This window comes from Eumetopias jubatus, unplaced genomic scaffold, assembly GCF_037043125.1.
Source record: "Eumetopias jubatus isolate StellerSeaLion01/CBP00866 unplaced genomic scaffold, mEumJub1_p1.0 scaffold_1, whole genome shotgun sequence".
In the NCBI taxonomy this organism is placed as follows: Eukaryota; Metazoa; Chordata; class Mammalia; order Carnivora; family Otariidae; genus Eumetopias; species Eumetopias jubatus.
The window spans coordinates 191,509,121-191,527,833 of NW_028274807.1; the positions used below are offsets into that span (position 1 = coordinate 191,509,121).

General features: G+C 36.9%; 1 protein-coding gene across 4 annotated transcripts in view; it reads left to right on the forward strand.

Moving 5' to 3' along the window:
- The window catches only part of CFAP20DC (CFAP20 domain containing), a 266,263-nt gene that overhangs the window by 119,770 nt on the left and 127,780 nt on the right, over window positions 1–18,713 (forward strand). For all 4 annotated transcript variants that reach the window (XM_088021961.1, XM_088021957.1, XM_028110418.1 and 1 more), the window contains exon 6: window positions 2,617–2,773. In XM_088021961.1, coding sequence (XP_087878087.1) covers window positions 2,617–2,773 — 157 coding nt within the window. The remainder of the gene's footprint in view (window positions 1–2,616; window positions 2,774–18,713) is intronic.

Genomic DNA, 18,713 nt, shown 5'->3' on the forward strand with positions numbered 1-18,713 from the left:
TTCAGCTCGGGTCATGATCCAGGGTCCTGAGATCGAGCCCTGCATTGGGCTCCGTGCTTAGCGGGGATTCTCTTTCTCCCTCTCCCCCTGCCCCTCCTCCTCCCATCACTTGTTCTCTCTCTGTCTCAAATAAATAAATAAAATATTTTAAATAAATAAATAAATAACATAAAACCAAGCTCATGTCACCTCTAAGCCTTTCCTAGATATAGGAAAACTTGGATTCAAATACAATAACGCAGATAATTTTAAAAACAATCTTTAACTCTAGAAATATAAAGAAGTTGTATAACGAAAGGTAATCATAGAGCATCACTTGGTTCAGTTGTGTACAATATTCACATAGTCACAGTAAGGAAAACACAGAATATGGATTTTGAGGAAAAAGATAAAAGAACGAATGGGAGACAATTATCTAGGGAGGCTGAAGCGGAGAAAGGAGGGTAAGTGAACTACAAGTCTTATCTACCATTAGGAAGACAGTAGATGATGTATAAAATTGATAAATCAAAAGGTATTCTTTAAAAATACAGAGAGAAGAAAAGTTAAGAGTTGACAGTATGATTAGAGGAGTGGAGAAGTGACAAGAACTATATTTTGTATAAAATTTGGCATGTTTGGGCCTATATTTGCATATAATATCATGGCATTTTGAAAATTTTTTTAAAGAAGCCTTTCTTGAACTTCCCCATCCTCCCACGTTGAGCCCCGTCTGCACTAACAGTATAAAACAGACACTACATGTCTGCCTCCAACCTCCCTTCTCAGACTGGAAGAACTCTCTTATTCCTTGCTGTAATGTCAGAGTCATGCCCAGCGTTTAACACCTGAGAGAAGTGCTTAGCACCTATGGGGAAGAATGGATGAATACAGTTAACTTTTGGGACAAACCAGCTGAATAATTGCACATGAGACATAGTCAAGTCTTTTAGGAATAGGAACCACAGAACGATAGTGATGATGTCATTTCTCCACTCCTCTAATCATACTGTCAACTCTTTAACTTTTCTTCTCTCTGTATTTTTAAAGAATACCTTTTGATTTGTCAATTTTAGATAGTGATGCTAATATAATAATATTAATAATTATTATTGGATTGCTAGAAACCCCAATACCTCCATCCCCTGTAACCTGGATTTTACCAAGCCCTGATGTTTCATTCACCCTAGGGCATGCCTCCTGGATTTGTCCCTTACATCCCACCTCCTATACTAGCCCTCTACCAGACCCTCCTCACTTCATGCTTAAATGACTGACTGACTGGTCTTTCTGTGCCTCAGTCTATCTCTACTCTACCTCATCCTTCCTCCCACCCCCAAATATTCCTGCATTATGGTTAGTTCAGACTTCCCAGCACTCTACTCTTGTCATATTCTCCTTCAAGAATCAAAGTGATACCTTACCCTCTGGAGTCCAAGGTTCTCCTCCTAATCATTCAATGCCTCCAGAACCTGGCCTTACTGGCCCATCCCACAATTACCTCTCATACCTCTCCAGAGCTCGCCACCCTGCAGGGCAAGCCAGTCTCATTATTGGATCACACACAGTCCTCCTTCCCACCTTTTATTACACCGGACTTTTTTTCACCCCAAAGACCAGAGCATCCCCATGGCCTAAGAATATAATTTTCTGTTGAGATACCTACAAATAGTCTTCATGTATTTAATTAAGAACTTACTGCAATCTCTTTTACTTTTCTACAGTGGAAACCATCTCAGGTTTTCCTTCATAATAAAATCAACATTCCTAAATAGAATTTGCCTTTAAGAATAACATCCTTATTTCCTTTATCAATAAATACAACTTTCAATTTTGACAGATTAATAAAATGAACCTTATGTAAATTGTTCTTCTAATCAAATAATGCAAGAGCCTGATATTTTAAAAGAAGTACAGACAACCTTAAATACTACTTTTCTTTTAACTTTAAAAATTCTTTTCCCTGTTGTCCTGCAATCTTGAATGTGTCTTAATTTCTTACTAAATGATTATTTTCTCCATTTAGAGAATTCATTTGATGAAGTATTGAGGAGTCTAATTGTTTAATGGGCAGAAATTAGTCCCTGCAAGAGTACTTTAAAAACTGGCAAATTCTAGGCATAATTACAAATTCTTTGAAAGAATCTATTTCTGTACAATAGGTTAATTGGTTTTAAGTAGACAGCACTGGCCACAATTTAAACCCAGCTTCCAATTTCATCCATGTTTTTTTTTAACAAATATAAGTGGCTAATTATGATCAAATTAGTCCCCTTGAAGGAACAATTGGCTACTTATCCCTGATTTTCAAGATTTAAGTGGTCTAATGCACCTGCAATTAGCTTCCCACTAGCATACTGCCTACAGATCCAGAGTTATTCCCCAAAGTTGTCAGAATCTTGCCTCATGAGAACTCTACAGCCAGATGACCAATGTCTAGTTTAGATTATGATGACTTCTTTGGAAAAATCAAGGCAATTTTTAAGAAAACTGAAGCCAAAATAGAGATTTGCCTAAGGGAGGAGTTGGGGCTGGTTGATCCAGACAATTGCCTCAATTCTCTGGCCTACCCACATATAGATGATTTGTTCATCTCTGTGATTATAGAAGTACTTACTCTTCTTTTCTTTATTTTAGTGGTGCAATCTATGCATAGACTTGGTGGCATTTACGAGTGAAATATTCAAGGGAGCAGTTTTCCAGTCACTGGATGGAATTATTGTCTCAGCTAACTGTAAGCTGCGGAAGATCTTCACTTTAAAATGCAAGCCTAAAGACACTGCTGATAAAGATGGTATGTTCAAGTTGCTACTGTCAAGATTTTTAAATTCTGCAATGTGCTTAAAATTAGACATACCTTTGGATAGCATGAGTACATGGTAATGGTTTTTCTAAATTTATCTTATTTTATTGTGGAAAAACACTTAACATGAGATCTATCCTCAACAAATTTTTAGGTGTAGTATATGTTTTTAGTGACTGTAGGTGCAGTGCTGTAAGCAGATCTCTAGAGCTTATTCATTTTGATCAAAACCCATTGATTAGTAACTCCCCATTTCCCCTTCTCCTCAACCACTGGCAGCCACCATTCCATTCTGATTCCTTGAATCTAACTATTTTAGATACCTTATGTAAGTAAAAGCATATAGTATTTGTCTCTCTATAGTTGGCTTATTTCACTTAGCATAAGTCCTTGTGGTTCATTCATGTTGTAGCATATGTCATTGTTACTCTGAATCACATGTTTATTTTTACTGTAGCTGAATGTCAAAGATATCTTTTTTATTTTTGTGATTATTTTTCTTTTTTTTTATGATAGCACTTACCATGTGAATTAGTCAGGGTTTCTAGTTGCAAGCAATGGAATCCTCTCTGGGTAGTTGAAACAGAAAAAAGAATTTATATAAGGAAATTAGCCAGTTCATAGAATCTCAAGGATACCCAGAAAGTCAGGCTTAGAGGCTACAGGCAAGAACAAACACAACCCCACCACAAGACTGCTCCAAGGAAGACCCCCGGTAGCTACTGAAACTGGACAAAGACTCCCTAAGTCACAGCATAATGCTGGGCTCTAGGTTCCAGAATTTCTATTATTGCTGCCCCGGAAAACTAAATGTCTTCTTCCTCACCACCTTCACCAGAAGTAGACTTTTCATGTTTCTCTCTACTGAACAAAGGCAGACATGGCTGTGTCTGATTTGTAGAGCCTAGATCACATGCTGCAAGGGTGGCTAGCAAAGTGAATATCTGATTCCTGACGAAGGAGATGGGACTCATTGTGTAGCAATGTCACCAAATTAACAGCGGTGTTCAAGAGATGTCAATATTCATAGTGCCTGGGTGGCTCAGTGGGTTGAGCATCTGCCTTTGGCTCAGGTTGTGATCCTGGGGTCCTGGGATCGAGCCCCGAGTTGGGCTCCCTGCTCAGCGGGGAGCCTGCTTCTCCCTCTCTCTCTGCCCCTTCCTCCGCACTCTCTCTCTCTCTCTGTCTCATGAATAAATAAAATCTTTAAAAAAAAAAGATGTCAACATTTAAAAGGCTCTGCCATTGTCCAGTATATACTATCTCATTACTCTGTGTACGTTTCATGAAGTCATTTGAGAGAAATTACATTTATATATTAATTTTCTAATGATCATGTTAAAATAGAAAAATTAGTTATTCCTAGAAAGATAGGAAATATACACATTATTCATTATATGATTAATAAATACACTCTGCAGATAACTGAACCATCTAGAATTTATAAGATGGCACAAATTCTCCTGCTAAGATAGTCTTAAACAACTGAAAGTATTGAGAGAATACTGATGCTTCCTTTTGATTTTTATTTTTAACAAAATCAATTTTTCTAGAAGCCCAGGAAACAGAGCAACACGTAAGATGGCAAAGGTGATTTCTTAGAAGTTTGTATAAAGTAAACTTCAGACTTATGCTCTGTCTGGATGAGTGTCTGAGAAATCCTTGTGTGGTTCACTCTTTGGAATAGGACACTGTGCCTATAAATTTCATTTGATAATAAAACACAGCAGTGCATTAACAGCTCCCCAGAGAGATCACAAGCCAGGAAGTGCAGTCACTCATCTTATGTACCATTTAAAGGCTATACAAGAAAGTGAAAGCCTTCATTTAAAAAAAAATATCACCCAGCTAATAAGAAACCTCAAAATTTATAGAAGTATATGTGCATTCTGTATCAGATCATAGGGGGTGAATCATAACCTGATTAGTATTTTTAAATAAATGTAAGGAAAAAAGTGTATCAAAATATGGCATATTAAATGCAAGTTTTTATCTCTGATCCTTCCTCAAGCCCCACTAAAATTACAGGAATAAAAATGGTAATAAACCCACCAGGATGAAGAGGATGGGAGAGTAGAAAACAATAGGCAAAGTGTGTTCATAAATTTTGTAAGATTGAGGAGTGACAACTAACTTAGAAGACCAGAGAAAGCTGAAACTATTGGGTTTACAGAAAGGTTTGCCAATGAGATTCATAACATAGAACCTCAGAGGGACTCAAGAATTGGCAGCTCTAGGTACTGTCAAAGGCAGGAGAAGAGGTGTGGCTAAAAACAAGGAGATCAGTTAAAATTCTATACGGGTTGCTATAGGATCCCAGATCCCCCTTCCAACTACAAATAAGCAGACAACAGGATATTTATTTTCCGGAGGAACTGAACCAGAGAACTTCTCAGCTCAGATACATTGGGTACATGGTAGATAGACACCAAAACTAACAGCAAGAAAGAAATAGATAAAGGAATACATATATGTTTTTCTCAGTTAAGAAAACATACTGCATCTATAAAATAGGAATAATTTGTTCTTGGCTGTATTTCAATAAGCATTTTGTTAAAGTTTATTACATTATAAGTTTTTTATGTAATTCAGAAACATTTACAAATCATAGGTGTACAGCTTTAGGAATTAACACAAAGTGAAAACATTTCTGTAACCACCACCCAGATCAAGAAATAGAACATTACAAATATCTCAAAAACCCTACTTAAATCTCCTCCCAATTATGACCCTCTCTCTTCTTAGAGAGGTAACTCTCTCCTGACTTCTAACACTACAAATTAATTTTACCTATTTTTGACGTTTATTTAAATAAAATCATATGGTACATATTCTTTCATATATACATTCTTTAACAAAACACTGTGTTTGTGAGATTCTTCTATATTGTTTATTTAATTACTGTACAGTATGCCATGTGTGAATGCCCCACAGTTTGTCTATTTTAGGCAATTTTGAATATTACTGCTGGAATCATTCTACATTTCTCTTGGAGCATCTAGGTAGGCTTTCTTTGGATATTTATCAAGGAGCTGAATGAACACATTTTCAGCATTCTTAATTTCAGTTATTATATTTTTGATTCTAGAATTTCTGTTAGATTCTTTTTTATAGTTTCCATTCCTCAGCTGAAATTCTCTATCTCGTTATCTAATTTCTCAAATATATTAATCAAAGTTATTTTAAAAGCCTTGGCTCACAATTCCAATATCTGTCTCTCCTGTGGCTCTGTTTTTATTGTCTGTTTTTCTCTTGTCCTTGTATCCTGACCTGTCTAATAAGTTTTGAGTGAATAAGTTTCATATCACTGGACATTTCAACTCAGAAACTATACAGCTATTTTGAGACTCTGTATTGTATTGTCTTTCCCCAGAGACTTAGAATCAAAAGAAAAAAAAATGTTTAAAAGAAACCCAAAAGACTGAAAATAGGATCAAAATGTTAAGAATATTAGAAGTTAGTTCAAGAGGACCACCAGCAGAGTAATAGGATTCTAAGATGAGAGGCTAGAGAAAGCAGGAAGGATGATATATAGGAAGATTTCCCAAGGGGCGCCTGGGTGGCTCAGTCGTTAAGCATCTGCCTTCGGCTCAGGTCATGATCCCAGGGTCCTGTGATCGAGCACCACATTGGGCTCCCTGCTCAGCAAGAGGCCTGCTTCTCCCTCTCTCACTCCCCTTGCTTGTGTTCCTTCTCTTGCTGTGTCTCGCTCTGTCAAATAAATAAATAAAATCTTTAAAAAAAAAAAGGAATATTTCCCAAAATTAAAGGCCAGGTATTTTCACATTGATGTAGCTCATCAAAAACAGAAAATGAAAAAGAAAACGAAAAGAAAAAAAGAACCACCGTTGTATAATTTAAGAATAGAAGGGAGAAAGAGAAAAGATTACTTAAGCTTCCAGAATTTTTTTAAAATTCAAGTTGCATACAAAGGAGAAGGAATGAAAATAATGATGTCTGACTTCACACAACAACATTAGATCGTAGAAGACCTTCAAACTATGACTTCAAAAGTCTAAGGAAAAATGATTTTCAACTTAGAATTCTATACCCATCCAGTCAATTATTTTTGTCTTCCAAATATTTATTTAAATTTTAGTTAGTTAACATATAGTATAATATTGGTCTCATGAGTAGAATTTAGTGACTCACCCCTTACGTATAACACTCAGTGCTCATCATACAAGTGCATTCCTTAATACCCAATACCCATTTAATCCATCCCCCACCCACCTCTTTCCATCAACCCTCAGTTTGTTCTCTATCGTTAGGAGTCTCTTATGGTTTGCCTCCCCCTCTCTCCTCTTTCTTTTCTTTTTCCACATGTTCATCTGTTTTGTTTCCTAAGTTCCACAAATGAGTGAAATCATATGGTATTTGTCTTTCTCTGACTTATTTCACTTAGCATGATACACTCTAGCTTCATCCACATCACTGCAGATGGCAAAATTTCATTCCCTTTTATGGCTCTTGATGACTACAGTAATATAGTCATAGTTTGGTTATTGTTAATAATGTCGTTTTAAACATTGGGGTGAATGCACCCCTTCAAATCTGTATTTTTGTGTCCTTTGGGTAAATACCTAGTAGTGCAATTCCTGAATTGTAGGGTAGTTCTATTTTTAACCTTTTGAGGAACCTCCAGACTGTTTTCCAGAGCGGCTGCACCTGTTTGCATTCCCACCAACAGTGTTAAGAGGGTTCCCCTTTCTCCACATCCTCACCAACATCTGTTGTTTCCTGTGTTGTTAATTTTATCCATTCTGACAGGTGTGAGGTGGTATCTCATCATGGTTTCGATTTGTATTTCCCTGATAATGAGTGATGTTAAGCATTGTTTCATGTTTCCGTTAGCCATCTGGATGTCTTCTTTGGAAAAATGTTTATTCATGTCTTCTGCCCTTTCTTAATGGGATTATTTGGTTTTGGGGTGTTGAGTTTGATAAGTTCTTTACAGACTTTGGATACTAACGCTTTATCAGATATGTCATTTGCAAATATCTTCTCCCATTCTGTAGGCATGCCTTTTCGTTTGTTGATTGTTTCCTTCACTCTGCAGATGCTTTTTATCTTGATGAAGTCCCAATAGTTCATTTTTGCTTTTGTTTTCCTTGCCTCTGGCAACGTGTCTAGTAAGAAGTTGCTATGGCTAAGGTCACAGAGGTTGCTGCCAGTGTTCTTGTCTAGGATTTTGATGGATTCCTGTCTCACATTTAGGCCTTTCATCCATTTGGAGACTATTTTTGGGAATGGTGTAAGAAAGTGGTCCAGTTTCATTCTTCCGCATATTGCTGTCCAGTTTTCCCAACACCATTTGTTGAAGAGACTGTCTTTTTTCCATTGGATATTCTTTTCTGCTCTGTTGAAGAATAGTTGACCATATAGTTGTGGGTCCATTTCTGGGTTCTCTATTCTGTTCCGCTGATCTATGTGTCTGTTTTTGTGTCAGTGCCATAGTGTCTTGATGACTACAGTAATATAGCTTGAAGTCCAGAATTGTGATGCTCCTGCTTTGCTTTTCTTTTTTAGGATTGCTTGGGCTACTCAGGTCTCCTGTGGTTCCGTATTTTTCCAAAATAGGAAGTCAGAGATATTATCTAAAGCAAAAGTGCAGAAATGTCAATATAAGGCTATTATTTATAAACAGAGAAGTACCAGAAGATTTAGAAGCTATTGCTGAAAGGCTTGAGAATAGTTGCTTCTGCATTGCAGGACTAGGGGATGTGTGAGGTGGGGGGCAACAGTTAGGGAATGATGACTTTTTCTCATAATTATAGTACCATTTGTATTTTTGAACAATATACATATATTTTGTTTTATAATTAATTTTTTTAAGTGAATAGATAATCTATAAAATTCCGAGAACAAACATTGGCACGATTTCTTTTAGAAGGCCTGAAAAAAAGGCTTATGAATGTGGCATCTCAGATTGCCTAAAATGTTCTGAGTAGACTTGGGGAAGCATGGTGTGGTTCAGGTGCTGTGGAATTTAACCCCACATTCCTCATTTAGCTTCCAGGACTTAACGTTGCACAAGTGCTCACCCTGTCTCTATGCTTCAATTTCTGCATCAGTAAAATGAGTTAAAGTAAAATACTATTACATTCCCACTGAAAGCATGAAGTGTATAAAGCGAGTACATCTTGGAGAAGTTAAATTGATATTGTAGAGACTAAAAACACAGATTAATGGTCCCACAGTTTATTGCTGTGATCACGTACCAACTTTGTGCTTTGTGTGAGTTCTGAACATCTCTGAGCATTATTTCCTCATTAGTTATTATAAGGTTGTTTTGAAGATCCAATAAACTATAAATATATATGTGAAAAGACATAACCTATAATTCATTGTGTAGATGCTACCATTTATCTGCCTCCTATAATCAGGCACTGGGATGACACAGCCTATGCTTCGAGGAACTTGGGATCTCTCAGGGAAATTTACATGTACATATTGATTGTTATACCTGGAGGAAACTTCCCTAATGGGCTTAACAAGCACTGGGAGGAGAGTTGGAGCACTTAACTCTCACTTGATAGAGCCACTTGGAGAGGCACTTGGATGTCACAGACCTACCTAGTTACAAAAAACTTGACTAACATAAGGTTGCCAATTTTTAAATTCACCAAATCAGGGCATTAAAACCGACAAACACACAAGAAAAACTACAATTATTCTAATCATTTAATTAATTGGAAAGACATTTAAACACACACACACATTAGGAAGGTGTTAATTTCAGAATAAAGGCTGACATTTTCACCACAGACCAGTGAAAATGATTTCATGGGTCAGTATCTGTCCATGGAGCAGATACTCCATAGAGCAGTCTGTACTCACCTAAAGAAATAAATTTTCCAAACTATATCCTGAAGGAAAAATAACAATTTCTCAACTAATGAAATAATTTTTCAGGTAATGGAAGTAGACAACAAGAAAGGAAGGCATTTCAGGAAAAGGGAAGATTGTGTATGTATAAAGGCATGGCATCATGAATAGATCTGATGCATTCAAGGAACAGGGAGTTCAGTATGGTACATGGCAGAGGTGGGAGGTGTAATTTAATATAATAATATTTTATTACTAGGCTGCATACTTTGACATAAAGAGGTGGAGCAAGTTTCCTGTCCTCAGAGTTCTCTGTGTAATTTTAGACAGCAGAAAAGTAAACACTGCAAGAGTTCATTTTCAAGACAATTTGATAAAAGAGGACAAAGGGGACAACACAGTATGGGGCAAATTGAGTGTCCCCGGACAAGGAGGTTGGCAACAGAAGTGATAACAATGATGATGGTGCTAATAGAAGCAGTAGGTGTTCTAAACACTTTATATATATGAACTTAATTTAATGCTCATACAAACTTTATAAAGTGTTTGTTATTATCATTCCCATTTTACAGATAAGGAAACTTAGGCACAGAGAAGTCAAATAGTGTGTCCAGTGTCACACAATTGTTAAGTAGTAGAGGCAGGTTTTGAACCCTGGTAGTAGGACTCAAGTTTATACTCCTAATTACTACAGTGTTCTGCCTTTCTTGGGAGGATGGAAGGGAGGGGAAATTTAAAGAAAGAGAGAGACAGAAGACAACATCATGGAATAAGAATGCCAGGATTTGGTGACTGGCTGTGTTAAGGGTGTCTGTATTCAATAAGTAATGGATGTCCCTTCATCTTTCATACTGAAGGTAGAGGGAGGGGACATTTTCTTCTGCAAAGACAGTTCTGTTAGTCATAAGGTTGAGACTTTTATCATAGGAAACTCTTTTACCTGTTTCTTACATTTCGTTCTGAGATTCAATTTAAACATACTGTATTAAATGCTTGCTTAAGCTCAGTACCCCGTTGCCCTTAGTTTATTTAAGCCGCTACATTTCACTCTAGAACCTCTTAAACTCACCCAAGCTAGAAAATGTTGCCTAATTCCATTGCTGTTCTCTGTTCACACAGTGGGATATAACAGAAAGTGAATTATTGGGACCCTAGAACAAGAAATTAACCAGTTTTTCACTTGCCCAGAGGAATGGCTGATGCTGGACAAGTAGCAAAGCATGCTGATTCAATTGAATTTATGACATAATTTTATGGTTCCTGAGGAAACGTGGATGGGCATTTTTAGGCATTTGCATGACTGAATTATTGATTAACTTAAATCATTACTACATTTAAAAAAAATCATAACTTGGGGTGCCTGGGTGGCTCAGTCGTTAAGTGTCTGCCTTCGGCTCAGGTCATGATCCCAGGGTTCTGGGATCAAGCCCCGCATCGGGCTCCCTGCTCAGCAGGAAGCCTGCTTCTCCCTCTCCCACTCCCCCTGCTTGTGTTCCCTCTCTTGCTGTGTCTCTCTCTGTCAAATAAATAAATTAAATATTTTTTAAAAATCATAACTTAAATCATTCTGTATTTAAAAAAAATATATGTACAGATAGTTAGATACGAGAAAAACAAGAGAACCAAGAGAAGAGAGGAAAGAACACATGATTATCCACTAAGTAGGGACTTATGCTCTGCCAGTGATGATTTTACAGGTCTCCTGACACCCCAGTTCAGTGCTTTCTAAAATATCAGCACTTGGGCATATGTGTTCTGTGTTCAGAAATGCAAGAAGAGAATAATTAAAAGAATGATTTCAGACTGAGAGTCCCTTGAAGGCATAGGTTAAGTCTCCATATTTTTACCTCTAGCACATGACCTGGCACCGGTAATCTGTCATACACGTTTGATGAATTAATGAAGTAAGAGTGGGCTAATTGTTTGTTCAATTATTTATTCAGTCATTCTCTCTCTTCGTAAGCCTTTATTGAATGTCAAGCAATGTGAAGAAAATTATCCCTTCAAAGGCCACAGAAAAAAAACTAGAAATACTGATGATATATTGCCTTAATAGACTCATGGAGTGGGGAAGAGACTTAGAGACCATGTAATCCAATGTCCTAATTATACAGAGAGGAAACAAGATCCATGGAAATAAGGCATCTTGTGCTGAGGTCCCAGAAGGTGGAACTCTAGGCCAAGCCTCTGGCTGTTTCTTCCTCAACAGTATACATATTTACCTTCCTCAATAACTGGAATGCTTTAGTGTTTTTAATAATCAGCACTGTTGAGTGTTTTCCTGCCTCTCTATCTCCAGGTCAGATGATGCACATCATATTCAGATCTTTTCAGTTTAAGGCTGCATTTCTACTCCTTCCTGCAGCGGAGTTGAACTCAGATTGCCCTTGCCTAGTAAACCACCCCAGGGCAAGAAAAAAGGGCTAAGATTTCAGCATAGCAGAGGTGCCCAGCAAATAGTAGATCCCACAAAAGTGGGTTATGAGTATCTATATATCAAGACACAGACTTATTCTGATTAAAATATCAATTGTATTTTATAAGTAGGTATTGTAAATATTATTTTTATTAGAACTTCATATCCTAAAAATTCTAAGGATAATAATTCCACTTATAATGTCATCCCAAATAAATAAATACCTAGGAATAAACTTAATCAAGAAGATGAAAAACTTGTTCACTGAAAACTATACAACATTGCTAAAGGAAGTTAGAGAAGACCTAAGTGAATGGAAATAAATACATGTGATGTGTATGGATTGAAAGACTTGATGTTGTTAAGATGTTGGTATGACCCAAAGAGATCTAGAGATTCAGTGCAGTCTCTCAGTATTTCAATGGCCTTTTTTGCAGAAATGAAAAAGCTAATCCTCAAGTTCATATGGAATTACAAGGGGACCAAAAGAGCCAAAAACAATCTTGAAAAAGAAGAACAAATTTGGAGGATTCACACTTCCCAATTTCAAAACTTAATTCAAGAGTTGCAGTAATCAAAACAGTTTGGTATAGTTAGAATGGACATATACACCAATGGAATAGAATTGAGTCCAGAAATGAATCCATACATCTAATTTTGACAGGGGTGCCAAGAACATTCAATGAGGAGAGAGGAGACTCTTTAACAAATGGTTCTGGACAATTGGATATCCACACACAAAAGAATGAGTGTGGACCCCTACCTCATGCCATATATAAAAACTAACTCAAATGGATCAGTGACCTAAATATAAGAGCTAAATAAAACTCTTAGGAAAAAAGTAGAGCTTAATCTTCATGACCTTAGATTTGGCAATGGATTCCTAGATATGACCCCAAAGCACAACAGCAAAATTTTAAAAATAGATAAATTGGACATTAAGATTTCAAACTTCTCTGTATCAAAGAACACTATTAAGAAATTGAAAAGACAACCTACAGAATGGGAGAAAATATTTGCAAATCATATATCTGATAGGATAAATATTCTGATTCTACATATAGAGAGTATATATATGGAATATTCTGATATCTTCCAGTATCTGAAATATGTAAAGGACCCTTACAACTTGACAACAGAAAGACACACAACCCAATTAAAAAATGGTTGAAGGACTTAACTACTGTAGGTATTTGTCCAAAGAAGATATACAAATCGTTGGCAAACATATGAAAAATTGCTCAGTGGCATTAGTCATTAGGGAAATGCAAATCAAAACCAAAAGGAGATACCACTGCACTCACTAGGATGGCTATAATTTTTTTTAATAGAAAACAAGTGTTGGGGGCACCCGGGTGGCTCAGTCGTTAGGTGTCTGCCTTCGGCTCAGGTCATGATCTCAGGGTCCTGGGATCAAGCCTCACGTTGAGCTCCCTGCTCTGTGGGAAGCCTGCTTCTCCTCCCACTCCCCCTACTTGTGTTCCCTCTCTCGCTGTGTCTCTCTCTGTCAAATAAATAAATAAAATCTTAAAAAAAAGAAAAGAAAACAAGTGTTGGCAAGGGTGTGGAGAAATTGGAATCCTTGTACATTGTTAATGGGAATGCAAAATGGTTCACCCACTATGGAAGATAGTCTGGCAGTTCCTGAAATGTAAAACACAGAATTACCATATGAACCTGCAGTGCCACTCCTTGGTATATACCCAAAAGAATGGAAAACAGATACATGTACATGCATGTTCATTGCAGTGTTATTCACAATAACCAAAATGTGGAAACAGCCCAAATGTTCATCGGCAGATAAATGGATAAACAAAACATGGTATGTATTATACACACAGACAAAAAGTCACATATTGCATGATTCCAATTTATATGAAATGTCCATAAATCCATAAAGAAAGAATGCAGATTTGTGGTTGCCAGGGACTGGGAGTTGGAGGAAACGGACAGAAACTGGCTAACGGATAAAGGATTTTGCTTTGGAATGATGGAAATGTTTTGGAACTATATAGAGGTGGTGGTTGCACAACACCGTGAGTGTACTATGTGCCAATGAATTGTTCACTTTAAAATGCTTAATTTTTACTGATATATTAATGTGAATTTCTCCTCAATAAAATATTAAAAAAACCAAAGGCATGATTCATTTCAGGATAGCCAAGTGTTTGGTGTAGTTCAGGCTTATTTACCCCTTTAAATATCAAGACCTTTTATTATAAAAAACACATACTAAGACATGGTGGTTTTGTTTCCGTTATAATGAAATAATTGACATAGGTATTTGTCTATTAATGTCTAATTAGTGTCTAATAATAAACACTTACATAGTACTTTCTATGTACCAGGCACTGTTCTTAGGCCCTTACAAACATTAACTTATTTAATCATCACAATAACCCTATAAGGTATTATTTTTTTAATCCATGATTTACAGATAAGATGACCAAGGGCACAGAGAGGTAAATCATCATGCCAAAGTCACACAGCTAATAAGTGATGTTTTTTATTTATTTATTTTTATTATGTTCAATATATTATATTCAATATAAGTGATGTTTTAATGCATAAAGTGCTTTATGTGTGTATTAAAATTGGTGACTTAATTTTTTTTTAAGATTTATCTATTTGAGAGAGTGAGCATGTGCATGCAAGCAGGGGGAGGGGCAGAGGGAGAGAGAGAGAATGTCCTGCGAAGTCCCTGCTGACTACAGAGCCCAAAGCGGGACTTGATCTCATAACCCTCAGATCATGACCTGAGCCAAAATCGAGTTGGACACTTACTTACCCAACCGAGCCACCCAGGCACCCCAATGACTTAATTTTTAAAGCTAGTTAAGATCTTCATCAGAGATATCCAACACCTACAAGAATGGTTCACTTTATGGTGGCATTATAGCCAAAGAAAGCCAAACAGGGTTACAAAGTCACTCAAACATTCGAATATACTAACTCATACTGGGAGCAAAGACAGCAAAAAACCCACCATCTGGTTGTGTTTCAATGCTACATGAGCAAATCTGTCAGTTTTCTCATAGCCTTCTCCATGTATCATTTTGCCATTCTGAGCTGACCATTCCAGCCAACACTGCATTCTTTCACATTTGTTAGCAAAAGCACCTTAAATTCAACTGTGTCATTTTCCAGTGTTAATCAAGCAACCTTCATGTTTCCATACACATTCTCTTACAGAACATAGAACTTGTCTGGAAGAACAATACAGGTAGGCCTTGGTCCCTTAGTATCTGATTACCAGTTTGATTTGTTATTTGCCATCTGGAGAGAAAGATATGATATCCAAATAAAATGTGTGTGGAGTACTTCTCAGGAGATAACTGAGCAAAGAACAACCAAAGAAGAAAAGTGGAAGACTTAGCAGCTGCTTTTAATCTAGGTCAGCTGTTATTAAGGGGCCTTCAGCCATGACCATTTATTGAGCATCCCCTTTGAACCAGATGCTGTACTAAATATATCGTTGGGATTCTCTCCCACACTGGCAGCGCTTTGGCAGAATTGTCTTCTTTCACTTCCTAGAATGCACCAGAGTCGTCCTGCCTTCAGAGGCTTCAAATACTCTGTTCCCTCCACTTGAATGATCCCTCCCATCCATTTTACCAGGACAACTTCTGCTTATCTTTTATGAGTCAGCTTAAATGTCTCTTTACCAGGGGCGCCTGGGTGGCTCAGTTGGTTAAGAGACTGCCTTCGGCTCAGGTCATGATCCTGGAGTCCCGGGATCTGCTTCTCCCTCTGACCCTCCCTCCCTCTCATGCTCTCTCTCTCTCAAATGAATAAATAAAATCTTTTAAAAAATAAAAAATAAGTAAATGTCTCTTTGTCAGAAAAGACTTTCCCTGATACCCTTTACCTCTTTCATTACACCTTGAACTTCTCCTTCGGAGCGCTTAATAAAATTATAATTGAATAGTTATTTATAATATAATCTGTTTCATATTCTCTATTAGATGTAAGCTTCAAGAAGGCCAGGACAGAGTCACTCTAGCTCACCACGAGATTCCCTGGCACACAGTAGAGGCTCAATAAGTATTTGCTGAATGATAAAATGAGTAAATGAATGAATGAAGGTAGACTGTGCCCTCTATGTACTCACAGTTTAGCACTATTTATTTTTTATGTAGGATCCATGCTGTATTCAGAATTCTTTTTTTTTAAGATTTTATTTATTTATTTGAGAGAGAGTAAATGAGAGACAGAGAGAGCTGGAGCAGGGGTGGAGGGACAGAGGGAGAGGGAGAAGCAGACTCCCTGCTGAGCAGGGAGCTCAACACAGGGCTGTATCCCAGGACCCCAGGATCATGACCTGAGCTGAAGACAGACGCTTGACCGACTTAGCACCCAGGTGCTCTAGAAATTCTTATTTTTTGATTAAGCCATGAATGCTAAAAAATAAAATAAAGTGGCCCAGTAATTGGATATGGAGAAAGGAGTATTTATTGGTGAGGTGGGTGGTGGGGAGCTGAGTTAACTTCCACTTCGGTTTATCAAAACATCCACCTACCAGGTCATAAAGCTCTTTCATAGTTTGGTTTCACAAAAATGAGACTAAAGATCCTCTCTATATATTCCTCCACAAAGTTTGAGAGTGAGTAGTTGCTAAGTGGGCTTAATAATTCATCTTTATTTTAAAAATAATAAACTGATCTTTTTTTCTTTGATTCCTCCTTTTATTGCAGGTTTTATACTGCTCACAGTCTCCCTTGATGAATAATCCAATGAGTAGTGAGACAGTTGTGGGTGCAAAGGAAGGGTATATGTATAGAAAGGAAAAGCGGCACAGAAGGGATTTATCCTTTTACTGTGAAATCTGATCTGCATGTCAACCATGATCCTGTTTGATTGGAGTTTTGTCATAGTCTCTGCCTTGGATTTGGGGTTACCAGGGATTTTCGGCTATTTCTTTTTAGATGGAAACTCAGGTTTTGTTTTGTATACATTTCAAACTTTATATGGCACTGTACCCTGTACACTGTACCACACAATCCCTATAAGCTAAAGTTTCCATGACTTGTTTTTATGTGATTGAGAATATAGCATTTTCTTCCAGGGTCTTATAGCCTACAGAATTCTTTGCCTCTTTTATTATAAAATCTTAGTTTATCAATATTGGCATTGAAGTGGAAATTATCTTTTTCTACCTCAGAAGAGTTTGAAATGATATGTCAAGTATATATCTGGAGTTAGTTTACTTATTTTTCCAAATGTTTTCTATTTTGAGAGTTTATCTACTCAACTACTTTATGTTGATTTTCTAAATGTCGATGACAAATAAGAAATGAATGAACAAAGAACACCTGAAAACTAAGATTTGTAAATCTACTGCATTTTTAATGTCTGGAGCATTAGGACACTTAGAAACCATTACATTGCTAATGAGTATTTAAGTTTTTAGTTAAATGATTCATTTCCTTTTCAAGATTAGGACATTAGGATCCAATTAGGAAACTGCCATGACTTGGGTGCATATAAACCTAATATCATTTGCCTTTATAAATGTGGTTAGAGTTAGAGTTTGCCTTTATAAATGTGGTTACAGTAGGATGTTTTTTGAGGGATGATTGGTTGAATTTTTGTTACTACTCATATTCACATATACACACACACACATTTTTTCCACTAGATTCTAAAATTAGAAATTTTACCTGGGTGGCTCAGTCATTAGACGTCTGCCTTTGGCTCAGGTCATGATCCCAGGGTCCTGGGATCGAGCCCCGCATCGTGCTCCCTGCTCTGCAGGAGGCCTGCTTCTCCCTCTCCCACTCCCACTCCCCCTGCTTGTGTTCCCTCTCTCACTGTGTCTCTCTCTGCCAAATAAATAAATAAAATCTTTAAAAAAAATTTACTTATAAAAATTAAAAACACATTTTTATGTAGAAAAAAATAAAGCCTACACTTAAGCTAACCATCAAAAGTTATTGTGCACTTCGATATATTTCATTTTAGTGTTTTTGCCGTGCACACATTTTATTTATTGATTTTCTACAGTAGAGTTAGAGTTTTGTATATATTACTTTCACTTAACTTCCTATCATGAGTCTTTCCCACATCATTAAGCCATCTTCATAAATAGAATTTCTTGTAGCTCTTTACTGGTAATTCAAGGTGATTATTTTTCAAAAATTATAAACACCTATTTACATAGATCTTTCATCTGTTTCTGATTTTTTTTTCTTTTAGAAAAGACTCAGGGACACCTGGGTGGTGCAGTCAGTTAAGCAGCCAACTCTTGGTTTCAGCTCAGGTCATGATCTCTGGGTCATCAGATCAAGCCTCGAGTCCCATTTGGGGCTCCACACTCAGCAGAGTCTGCTTAAGACTATCCCTGTTCCTCCACCCCTCCCCACCCGGCAAGCATGTGCGCGCATGCTCTCTCTCTCTCCCATAAAAAAAGAGAGAGAGAAAAGATTCGTAAAGTGAAATTATGGAGTAAAACGGCATGTACATTTTTAAGGCTTTTGATACATATAGGAGAATTGCTTTTTGGAATGCTAATACCGATTTAATTCCTGCTTACTACATATGACAAGGCTTAATATGTTTGCCATAAGAGAGATCATACAAATAAATAAGAACATAATGTTCTAATACCAAAATGGGTTAAGAACATGAACACAAAATTTACTAAACTGGAAATTTGTATATCCGTGTAAATATATATGAATGATATCA